This window comes from Amia ocellicauda, chromosome 3 (assembly GCF_036373705.1).
Source record: "Amia ocellicauda isolate fAmiCal2 chromosome 3, fAmiCal2.hap1, whole genome shotgun sequence".
NCBI lineage: Eukaryota > Metazoa > Chordata > Actinopteri > Amiiformes > Amiidae > Amia > Amia ocellicauda.
In genome coordinates this window covers 3,328,945-3,341,694 of record NC_089852.1, presented here as the reverse complement: position 1 = coordinate 3,341,694, position 12,750 = coordinate 3,328,945, and the positions used below count along the sequence as shown (strand labels likewise).

General features: G+C 40.9%; 1 protein-coding gene across 2 annotated transcripts in view; it reads left to right on the top strand.

Annotated features, from left to right (window-relative positions):
• Positions 1 to 5,341: 5,341 nt before the first annotated feature.
• cacna1db (calcium channel, voltage-dependent, L type, alpha 1D subunit, b) overlaps positions 5,342 to 12,750 on the top strand; it is a 103,905-nt gene continuing 96,496 nt past the window's right edge. For both annotated transcript variants that reach the window (XM_066697737.1, XM_066697735.1), the window contains exons 1-2: positions 5,342 to 5,614; positions 6,680 to 6,785. In XM_066697737.1, coding sequence (XP_066553834.1) covers positions 5,442 to 5,614; positions 6,680 to 6,785 — 279 coding nt within the window. In that variant the 5' untranslated portion in view covers positions 5,342 to 5,441. The remainder of the gene's footprint in view (positions 5,615 to 6,679; positions 6,786 to 12,750) is intronic.

Below are 12,750 nucleotides of genomic sequence, written 5' to 3'. Positions count from 1 at the left end.
CAGATCTCTCTATTTTTTATTTTTATCTGTTCTTTCCTTTGTACTTAACACATTTTTAATGAGGAGAGAAGGATGCACCAGCCAGAGGAACAGCCAGAAGGTAAAGCAGTCGCCGTTGCGATGCTAAACTGGGCGCGCTGCGCAGCTGAGGATGCGCTCTCGTCTGTGCGCTCAACATGGACGTGTGTAATTAATGCATATGTGTCTCTGTTGCCCTCCAGCTAATGCATTTCAGTGCGTTGGTTTGGGCTGGACCCAGTGCGTTTCTGCGCTTGCAAAAGCCAGGGAGTTTTCTGATTGAAACTGTGCGGATAGATCGGAAACAGCTGCTAGAGATAGAGTCTGCAGAAAAGGTAGGATTTCAATTTGCACCGCGGACCTGGAGAAAGGTTTCACCTATTTCACAAGTTGTCACAAGTGGACCTTATTTTTTTAGGCTGCATGCTTGTGCAGTGCAAGTCGGGTGATCATGCATGTTTCATGAAGACAAAGTTAGTGCAACTTTCAAAGGGACGTGTGTAGATTGTCTTCATTTTTTAAGCTCTGAGATGCCGAGTTCATAGTTTTCCTTGCAGGTTTGTCTCTCTCGTTGATTGCATGGGTTGCTTGCCGGAGAAGAAAGGTTGATGGTAGCCTATTTAATAATACTCATCATAATCATCATAACCCAATGTTGTGTGACAATGCGCGGCGGCGTTGTGCGCACAGTAACGTGAAGCCCCTATTGGAGCTCCGGCTGCAGCCGCACTGTAACCTAGCAGCGATAGCGCCAGCTGTTCCACTGGGCTGTGGAGGTGCCATCTGACGGGCACACATCGCAGTCTGTGCACAATGGACTTATCTCTTCCGTTTTGCTTCTGGTCCTGTTAAATATCTTGGCGTCGGATACAAACAAACGAAAATCCTTTCTCTTTTCCACAAAGAGATACGGGTATGTTACATTGTGTCTGTCGTTGTGTGGCACGCTTCTGCATCCTGCTACAATGTCAGCGCGCCGTGTCGTACCCACGACTGTGTGCTGTCGATTGATGTCGATGTTACTGCTGCTCATATCTATATTCATATCTGTATATATATCTGTTTATATATGTGTGTGTGTGTGCGTGCGTGTGTGTATGTATACGTTATATTATGCATTCACACAAACACTCTCACACATATGTTTTTTGAACGATTGCTATTTATACTGCATTTAAAATGTTTGGTTTCTAGGTCGAAAAGCTGTCTTAGTTAACTGTATCGTGCAAGGTGTCCATGCAAGTGCTGCTACCAATCTAGTTTGTCCAGTTCAGATGTCGTTAAATACCAAGCAGTTAGTTCTTCATTAAACAATGAATATTTGATATAATTGGCATAATCCATGCACATAGGATCCTTTCTGTCTTATTTCTGTGATCTCTCCGGGGCCTAACAGTTCAAGGACTTACACAACTGATTGGCCCCAGTGATGCATTAGACTGACAGCTCTGAATCCACGCAGCTCATCCGGGTGTTTCTGGCACGGGACGCCCGCCTGTCATCTGCCTGAGATTTTAATAATGCGTATGACAGTGCTCAGCTCAAAGTAGACTCTATTACCAATAAGATCTATTTATTTCAATGCACCACGACTGCTTGATCAACTCCAGGTTATGGGTTGAGTTTGTACCTTTGCTAGTGGGTTGTTTTCATCTCAAGTGTACCTACATGTATTGATGTTTCTCCAGGATGAAACTCTTAGTCACTTTCTTCAGACTGCCCTTCTACTTAAGCAAGGCACCATTGTTTTTCATGGCAAATAAGAAGAACAGGCGTTCTGTGCTCTGCGTCTAGCCTAAAATTTATTGTGGGGAGCTAATTGCTGAATTCAAAATAGTCACCTTTCTATTCATAGGAAGTCTGTTCTTTTTACTGATACCTCAGAGCCCAATACCAGGAAGCACTTGTTCTATTTAGTTGTGTTTTTTTGGTTAATCCCTGCTATGTAGTGTGAGGATATACATAAATGTACTATTTATGTACGTCTGTTATGGCGTATTTGGATAGCATTACAGCAGCTTTGTTCTTGATTAAATTGTGACAGCTTTAAGATAATTTCGTTTATTTTGCTGACATTGAATTGTGACAGCTCCGAGATAATTTAGTTTATTTTGTTGACATGATTCCAATGAGCTTTTCTCATAAATCTACACTAATTACACAGTCTTAATTAGGCTATGCAGGAAGCAGGTTATTTTGTTTGTTCTTATCCTTAGTGCATCATTGGCAGTATGATCACCTGCACTCATCCCAGCAATAATTACTTCACTACGTGGGTAAAGACGGAATGGGATATGTCTAATAGGATTGCTTGGGTCTTATCCGGTTTTGACAGAAAAGCAAAAGAGAAGCAGTAGACACACACGCAAGCGCAGGTTTATTATGTGGGTTGTACAGAGCTTCTCCTGACCCCATTTAATGTTTGGTAGATTCACATTTTTTGGTAAGAAAATATAATTAATTTTGGAAATGTGGATATGTGAATCCACCGAAGCTGACGGAAAATTGTGTCTGTTTGTTTTTATCAGAGTACCTGTGTAGAAATGTATGTATTAAATCTAGATATCAACATATAAGATAAATGTAGCATGTTGTTTAAAGATGGGCGTACTGGGCTTAGTGGCTGGGGAAGGTGTTTGGTAAAGGAGTCAACTGGTTCCAGGCTGAGTTTACCAAATGTCCTGTATTCAGGGGGTACAAAAATAGGGGTTGCAGGATTGCCACTACCTCTGGACTGTGTAGGAGAACATTACCAGAACCGATGCGTTTCCAAGGTAAACCAGACAGAGCTGATCTGAATCGAACCCTGTTGTTCTATGCGGAGGTGCTGGGATATGTTTTTACCGCAGTGGAAGGAGCCAGGTGACAAGGTCTTGCGCATGCTTTCTGATGCTCTTTCCTGTCGTGTGCAAGGAGGCACTAACAAATCTCCAAACTGCGATAGGTTTTGTACTTTTCGAAGTTCCCCTTGTTAGAGTAAACCTTACTTAGCAGCTCATCTTTCGTGACACGATTGAACTCCTTTGTTACAACACCTAAAAAACTAAACGAGAACCAATTCCTACGGTGGTGGGCTTGCTCTGCTACTCATGTAGCGTTGGCAGAAGTACTCATTCTGATGGAGGAAAACCTAACTAAAGACATACTGCAGTGCAGGAGATGAGTGTTTGAATGAAATGAGAGTATTACATAACAAGATGAAAACGTATGAGGTGTGAAATGTCACTCTTCTCCTTGTTCCACCCTGAGACGGTTCACCCTGATCATTACCGATGAACTAAAGTCATTTTGTGGTTGGAATGCGCCTTGCTTGTCTTTTTTTCTCCTTTTTCACTGAGACATCTTGGTAAGGGGCAAGTGTCAACTGTTGTTTAGCCCAGCCCGGAAGATTAGGCTAGTGTTTGGGTAATGCTACATACATTCACAAGATGACTCAGAGAATCGTTATCTTTTGGTTTTCCTAATATTCTGTCTGTTACTAATTTCATAAGCTGAAGCAGATGAGGGGATATTGACTTCCAACACCTTTGAATTACTCTGAAACGCATTTTTATGATGTAGTGTTACAAAGAGACACATTGCCTGTTTATTTGACTTCTGTATTCTCTAGGGTTAATGCCCCCAAAACATACACATTGAGGTATAGTCTTCCTACCACTGAGAGAAGTATTCCTGTCCATAATGTCCATGTGATTTGAATAGCACATGCATCAAGTGTACCCTTCTGTTTACGTCAAAGCCAGCATAAGTCACTGGTCCTCAGCTTCATTTTGGCCATTTTATTTGGGGTTCAGTGACTCCTATTGATTACTGAATAACTGTTTTAAGGAGACTGCATTTCTCTGGAGGAGGCATGCCCGATACTAACAACCTCTCTATAGCCATCCCTGAAACGCCTGCTTCCCAAATTATCTGAAGATTTTCGAGCTGAGGAGCCTGAGCATCTTACACAAACGTAGCTGAGATACACCTCTTGTCTACGGTCGCACTCTTATGGTGCATTTGATCTATGGCATTATGGTGTGTTAACTGGTGAAATTTCCCAAATGTATTTATTGGGATACTATACTTGTATTTGGCCTTAGTTCACCCAGGTGTCGAAACAGAATAGCCCAAAGATGTGTCTATGCCAGACTGACAACTTGTTTGTTAATTAAATGGGTGAGATTCTGCAGTCTGGTGAGTCACTCTCCCAAGTTTCTCCGGCAACATCTTTTTTTTTTAATGCCAGGTGTGTGCAGGTATTCAGATGTTCTTGAATAATCCCAGTGGATGGTGTGAGATTCTAGGTTTCAATTAAAACAGCCAGGCACCTGCTCAGAAATTGTTAATTGCAAGATAAGATTGTCTGCCTCATCTTTCATTTTCCGTATATCCTTTTCTTTTCTTTTTTTTTTACCAGTCAGTGATAACAAAGAAAAACCATCTGATTTAGAATGAATCCCTGCACACTTTACCTTGACTATTCCTTTGTAGATTGAGCCATGGGTTTAATGTATTTTACGTTAGTATAGACACAAAGGCCTGGAATAGAAAAAATCCATAGAAATGTATATGGTATGAGAAAAGTCGAATCATGCCAGCCCATTGTTGAGTAAAAACAAGAGCAGTCTAGGTTTGAGCTAGGCGGTCTGTGCAAAATGCAATTTGAATGTGTCTAGGGTATTGTCAGGGGATACTTTCTCATTGTTGTTGATTGATTCTGAAAAACTCTACACCTGTAGCTTGACAATTATGGCAACAGGAGGTAATATATTCTATTTTTCAATCAAGAAGTTCTGTAAAAGGACAAGAACCTGAAGTTAATTGACTCAGAGTCTTGTCTGTTTCTTGTTTATAGCTTTTTCAAAAAATAATTATTCTTAGGCGACTATTGAAATGATTTAAGTCCTCTGTTCAAACGCAATGAGAACAGTATGTGTTGCCTGTCTAATGTAGCTCTGGCATATTCTGCTCACGTATCACAACACCTGGTTCGTGTATCCTGAGGGTGATAGGAAGCTGAGGCACGAGGACCAAAATCATGGTAAGATTGACAAAACAAAAATATAAGGTGTGCAAAAATCGATGACATCTTTTGTCGTTGCGTGGATTAAATTGCTATTTTAATTGGGTGTTTTATTTATTCCCCTTTGGTTAAGTGTGAAAGCCCTTTCGATTGTTGTGTTTGCATTGGACACCAACGTGGCGCAGGGTTTCAGGAGTTGCTCCCGCACGGTGTGTTGTCATGTTTTGAACTACAGTGTATTGATTGATCTTTCTTTTTCTTCTCCGCAGGGGCAAATTATGCCAGCAGCACCAGAGTACCTCTCCCTGGTGACGTACCAGCCCTTCAGTCAAACCGTTCCACACCACCCAAGCCAAGCGCTCTCTCCTGGCAGGCTGCAATTGATGCTGCTAGGCAGGCCAAGGCGTCACACACCATGAGCACCAACACCACCGCACCTGTCGGATCGCTATCCCAAAGAAAACGGCAGCAATATGCCAAAAGCAAGAAACAGGGCGGATCTGCGAACAGCAGGCCGCCCCGCGCCCTGTTCTGTCTGACTCTCAACAACCCCATCAGGAGAGCGTGCATTAGCCTAGTAGAATGGAAGTATCCTTTCTTTCTGTTCTGTTCTGTTTCTCTGCAGGTGATTGGGTTTGTTTCGGGTTTCCGGTGGAAATTTCTTCACCAAGACGGAGAGCAATTTGAGGTGCAATACGAAAGGGAACTGTTTTGAATGTTGACCGGACCGCTCTGGGGGAATGTTTAGTGCCCGGCCCATTTGTGCACAAGTGACCCGCTTTCAAGTTTGTTGTCTTTGAAATGCCACCGTTCTGGCACTTACTGTTTTGCTGGGATTTCAAGTTGACGTAGTTTAAATAGGAAGGATTTACCGTCTGCTCTAGATTATTCCTTCATATATGTTTTTGCGTTGGTAGGATTGGACGAATATGCTAATTACATAGTCGGTCTTGCAAGTCACAGTTTGCACAGGACAAAATAAATTGGGATTAAATTAAAATAAAATCTTCTCTTTGCGCTCCCAAAGTCAGAATGTCCTGTGTGCTTAAGTATTAGACAGTAGAGGACGAGCCAGTATGAATCATTCTGGTTTATAAGACAAAATTCAGTGAAGCGTGTACTGTACAATGATACTTGGCAACAGATACCGCGGTACTGGAAACGATAATTGCAAAACAAAGAGTTACGCTGTGAATTTGAATCTGAACGTGTTTTATGTCTGAAAATTGGAAAACCATCCACGTATCCCTCACCATGGTCACCATGGTTCAGACATTTCCATATGTCTGTGAGGAATCCTGTGAGGTCTAAAATTATGTATGTTTTGAGGGTCGGGACAATTCCAAAAAAACTGAGCCGGGGTCCTCAAAAGTACAGGGTTTCCAGTCAGGCACACAGTATGGGTCCCGCTAATGTCAAATCGTGCCTGACGAAGGATCTCACAGCAACTTCCCCGCTCTCTACTGTAACCCTGAAGATGATGTTCGCCCAGATGGATTTTGAGTAGCGTAGCAGATGTGGTATAGGAAGTTGTTTAATGAGATGTATGAAGTCCGCTTTCCATCAGCAGGGTCTTCAAGTGTACTATTATTTTGGGGTTCAAAATGAGTCTGTGCATGACCTTTCTGTGATTTTCCTTAACCAGACACTCAGGCCATTTGATATCTTTATATTAATCTCTATTTTTGCCAACTGTGTGGCCTTAGCTGTTTACATTCCTTTCCCCGAAGATGACTCCAATTCAACTAACCATGATCTGGTGAGTACACCTGGCTGCTTCTCTTTACTTGTGTCCTGTCACTACAGAGGCGATTGGGAGATGATGCATTTATTCGCCTCCAAAGGATCCAGTGTCTTTGCTGCTTTGTTCTGGCATTTTTCTAATTATGAATCATGTGTATTCTCTGACAAGGTTGCCGGCTCTCTTTACTGTGTCTCATTCATGTGGGTTTATCCTGGACACTTTTGTTTTTTGCTTTGTTTGGGGATCGCTGCAGAGTGTTTTTTCTATAGTATTGCATTTGATTTGCAAAAGCAGGGCACTTTGCTAGTGATTGGGCCTGTTGATACATTCAAGCACATAAAGAAGCCTTTGAATATGAAGTAATTTATGATGTCTGGACAGCTACATAACAGGGGCTTGGCAAGCTATTGTTAAGATTCCACCAACAGGCTATTACTGCTGTAAAGCTGTGCAAACCTGGTGAAATAGACATTTCTGTGACACATTTATAGTTGGTACTTTCTGTTGACATTATCCAATCTGTATAATCTTTACAGCTCAGAGAACATGTATTGTAATACTACACCTTTTGTTTTTCTCCTGTTGTTATTTAGTGTTGCAATGATGTTAATTGTTTTAGTTGCATATATGATCATATTGTGTGTTTTGAATTCATATAAAGCTGGTCAGTTTGTTGCACAAGCAGGGCTAATTTAATCTTGGAGAAGATAAAAAATAATACTGGTGGCTGAGAGTTTTGTTAATGCTTCAAAAGCAGTATTTAGGAAAGCTGTGGTACTGTTTTTATATATATTTAAAGGTTTAGGCTTTTTATACTAGCTTATAAAGGCTGAAGAGGGTCTTGACTCTCAGTCTGTGTAACTATTCTACCTCTTTCTAAACCCAAGGGTGCCTTTGAGTATTATCAAGATAATACTTTTTTGTAGCTATACTGTTAATCATAACGCTGCTTGAATAAACATGATATAAAAGCACATAATCAATGCAATTAGGCTTGACTAATTAAATTAAAGACTAGTGTGACCCGGTCGGTCACATGACTAGGACAATGTAATCTGTGGAAATCAGTCCTATACATTTTATTACTTCCTGTAATAGAGAAATTATTTTGCAATGAAGGGTTAAACCATCTCTAACCATTGCCTGTGAATCGTTTTAGACCCAGCTTTCTTAGAATTGAATAACATTAGAAATATGATTTAGTTAAATATGTCATAATGGCAATTTTAACATCCATGGTGACACATGTATAAATATATGAATTCGTATTTTTAATCAAATATACTCTTGTTTCACATAAACATAGTTACTGTTTCCCCCATGATTTAAAAAAAAAAAAAGACTTTTTCTCCAAGACAGATCTTTTATTTCGGAGACAAATCCCACTGAGTTTCATGACAATAAATAATCTAGTAAACTAGTGTAGTAGAGAGAATCAAACTGATCAAAAAATGACATATTAAAGGATATAAGTTTGGCAAATTTCTGCAACACAGAAATTCTCTAGCATATTCTCAGCGTATTTCTTCAATTGACTGAATGTGACCAATGGATACTTTAATGAGGTTTTGGCGATTAATTTTGTTCTGGTGTGGGAAGTAAAAGTCTTGAGTTTGCCAATCTCGGGTGTATGTTTATAGCATGATTAGAGTTGCAAAAGGATGACATATGTGTGCTGCCTGCCAGGCTTAATGTGGAAATGCAAAATGTAATAATGCAAGTGTCAGGGGTAATCAGTCCTGAACAGAAGCAGAGGATTTCTAAAGGAAACATTCAATGAAAGCAGACAGATTTGATCTTATTTGTGTGTTGGTAGAAAGGCTGCAGGTTGTGATGTTCTCTCTTACCAGTAAAAGTAACCAGGAATCATATTTTTTTTCCATGGCAGATTAATTATATTTTTTTCATGGCATTCAAAGTTTCGTTTAGTGGATGTAAACACACTACATCACACACATACTTCCACACTCATGGCTAAGGATACTAAGGTGACCGAAACACACTTGTTTTATGTTATTTTATTTTTTAACCAACGAAAATGCTCGTGGAATTAGTAGCATTTGATGTCTCTCTCGTTTCACCCTGAAACCCATTTTGGGGAAGATCATCCAAAAGATGGTTGCTTTTCAAAATCAGAAATGCTGGCAACATAATTTCTATAGACGTGGCATCTTTTTTTTTTGTGGGACATTTCCCTGTGAGCCAGAAAGGCAGACAAGACTAAAGAAGGAGGATTTTGCAAAAGCTTAAACTGACAAGGAATAGCATTTGATCAGAACCATCATGCTCGGGTCTGTTGGAACTCTTGAAGATGAGTGGTTGTGATATTTATCCCGCGCTGCCTGCAGGCGCTGCCATCTGCATGATACACACTGGGCAATGAGGTCACTGCCGGCCGTGCGTCATCCGGACTTTACAGGCTTTGTGTATGCCTTACAATTGAATTACCCTGAAATAAAATAATCACGATCTCCTGTCCTGCTATGTCTACTCCGAATCACAAGGCGCTGTGTGGAGCTGCGCAATTACAAGCTGGCGTCCAGTTTTCCAGTGAAAGCCAGACCCCCACACTTCAGAAGCCCCTGAACCAAATCCTCCTGCTGTCAATCACGCCCCCTTCGAGTCTGTTAGCGATAGTAAAATACAGCTGTTTCCCCCCTTTCCACTCACACACTTCAGGTCGTACAGTTTAAGCTGCTTAGCATCGACATGTGGACTCGTTGGGATATTTTGATGTAAAACGTAGTAAATGTGCTGAGCATTTGAGATGCTCGTCAACCATACAGAAATGTAAACACTGTTAGCACTATCACTGCAGAAGTGCACCGAACACATGCACAGATACACACAATGAACGCAGAACAGATTCAAGTAGAGAAACGTTAGTTGCTGATAGGATGTGTGTCTCTCTAGCTCCATTTTCTCGCCTCAGATTGTAACAATGAAGTGAGCAGTCAGAGAAATGTACAATCAAAGCAACAAACAAGCAAAATAACCTCTTCTATGTATGTTACATTAAAACATTCAAAAGGAAAATCAGTGGAATCTGGGTGGTATTTTATTTTAAGGACTACAATAGCATTCCACGCTGAAAATAAATACTGCATTGGGAAATAAAGACTATCTAGGCCTATATATTGAAATCTGCAAACTGAAACGCATTTCAACTTAAAGAAAGGAAAGATCTGGGATTGTATTTAACGACTCGGTTAGTGTAATCTCGGGTTTTATTGATATGTGGTGTGCATCACAATTATTATTGGCACTGTAGTTTTGTCCATAACCGTGTGTGAGTGAGATGATTGATACTTTAACACTGCATAAACATTGCCAATTTCACAGATCAGAGATCCTCATTAATCTTTTGTTAGTGTTGGATTTGATTTAACAGTGACCTGTACATCTTTATAGGGAAGCCTTTCTTGTTTTTGTTTTTTTGTTTTGTTCTTAGAGAACTGTGTTAAACGACTTTTGAGGGGTGCTTTTTGTTGCAGATTTTGCAGATAATTAATGATTGTTTTATTGCTTATTTGCCTTCAGTAAACCTTAAGGAAAACACCAGTGGTTTTGGGGGGTCGACAAATTTACAGTAATCAGTGACTGCAATGGCTGCCCTTGGTGACCGCAATGAAGGTCATCATTAAGACCTGTTAGCTCTGCATGGCTATCAAACGCGATGTCTCCTTCGTGGAGTTATTTATAAACCCAGGCCGGCACTTCCGTTCTACTAACTGGATTCCTGCATCGACACTGAACCTTAATACCAGGCTTATGTTGTTTCCTTGCCATGCTGTGTGTGTCGGTGGCTCGGGCAAGACTTTTCACTTTCTTAATGAGGCTCGTCTTTTTCCCCCTGCCTGGCGGACGTGGGGGAAAATAATTGATCCCGCCGATATGCTCGTTCCCTGTCCATCGCAGCCGGTTTAATGTGATTTCTTTTTTTTAATTGTCTGCGGCAGACAAGCCCTCGAAGATTAAGCTTTCATGTGGATTAGCCGTAAATAAATTAGGGCACAGGGTTGAACGCGTGTCACTCGGAGACAGAGAAGTCAGGCCCAAGGGAGGGGAGAGGCGAGTGGTGGATCTAAAATCATCAGTGATGAAGACTATCCACCAACCGTTCCTAACTTTTAAGTAGTAATTAAGATAAAGAAGCTAATGAGTGGAAATGAGGCCTGATATTATGCATGCAATTATGTTTTTTTCTTGTTGATGTATTGCTTTTTAATCACACTGTTTTCACAACATCGTTGCTTCAGAGCCGACATTCAACTGGCTTTTGTCTTCAGGTCTGAGAGATCTGATAAAGAAAAACTTCAACAAAGATTAAATTAGCTTCAGCAGTACTGCTGACACACTGCTGCGTTCTTTAGGAACATAAGAAGAACGTAAGAACATAAGAAAGTGTACAAACGAGAGGAGGCCTTTTGGCCCATCATGCTCGTTTGGTGTCCATTAATAACTAAGTGATCCATCCAGTCTGTTTTTGAATGTTCCCAAATTGTCTCTTCAGCCACATTGCTGGGGAGTTTGTTCAGATTGTGACGCCTCTCTGTGTGAAGAAGTGTCTCCTGTTTTCTGTCTTGAATGCCTTGAAGCCCAATTTCCATTTGTGTCCCCGGGTGCGTGTGTCCCTGCTGATCTGGAAAAGCTCCTCTGGTTTGATGTGGTCGATGCCATTCATGATTTTGAAGACTTGAATCAAGTCCCCACGTAGTCTCCTCTGTTCCAGGGTGAAAAGGTTCAGTTCCTCAGTCTCTCAGTAGGACTTTCCCTTCAGACCTGGAATAAGTCTGGTTGCTCTCCTCTGAACTGCCTCTAGAGCAGCGATATCTTTCTTGAAGTGTGGAGCCCAGAACTGTCCACAGTATCCAGATGAGCTCTAACTTGTGCATTGTACAGTCTGAACATTATGGCCCTTGTTCTCAATTCTACACTTTTGACAATATACCCTAACATTTTAGTTTGTTTTAGTCGTCCAGATTGGGGGGTTTCAGTTCATCCAAGGAGGTTCTTAAAAAAAATCGGTCATCAGTTTTTCCATCTGCATCTAGACCTAAATTCAATTGAAAGAAAAGACGCTGATCTCAAAGAGATGTAAACTCCTCTGAAGATAACCACTCTGTGTGTGTTGCACGGCCTGTATTGAGTGCACTTTAGGCTTTTTAGTCTCTGGGTTTCAGCAGAGTGTGTGTTTGATCATCCCCAAAGGTCAGGGTGTTCTTGAAGCTAAAGAAAAGGGGCCAAAGAAATGGTTTGAGATGTATAACCAAATGCACTTTACTACAGCGACTGAAATTTTTATTTTCAGGACAGACCTCTCGAGATAGAGTGAATCTGTAATGGCTGGAGTCAGAGATAAGAACGTGTGTGAGTTTTTTAAATCTGATATCTGTTCCTTTGGCCCGTAATGGATTTTACAATGCATAAAAAAGAAGCCAAAGAAGAATAAGAAACCGTCGCGATGAGACAGGGCAGGAGAAATTGTCTTTGATATCATTCAGAGAAGGATATAGCAGGCGGTGTCTTTCAATCTGACCACACAAAAAACTATTAGGGGTTTTGCCAAGTTGAATTAGAGTGAGTGTGCTTATATGTGGAAGGTCAGGCTCATGACTTTGATTTTCTCAAAGTTTAAAGTGCTTGTAATTTATTTATTTTAGTGTGCCGTTCACACATGGTGCTCAGTTTAGGAGCAATCCCACAGCGTCCCCAGGTTCATGTTTTTCACTGTATTTCACCAGCATCACTTGACTTAAGTGGGTTTTTTCTCTGTCGTCTGTAAGATGGACTGAAACGGCCAGAGTTTGTAGCACATACTCATCACGTTAGGAAACTGGTGTGGATCACTTTTGTGCCATGTTCATCTGCTAAGGTACGTTTCATTTCCATTAGGGGTTATGAGAGAAGTAAAAAGTAGTCAGTACAAGTGCAGAAATTTCATAAGCATTACAGTCTGTGTAATTTAGATAAAAGAAGC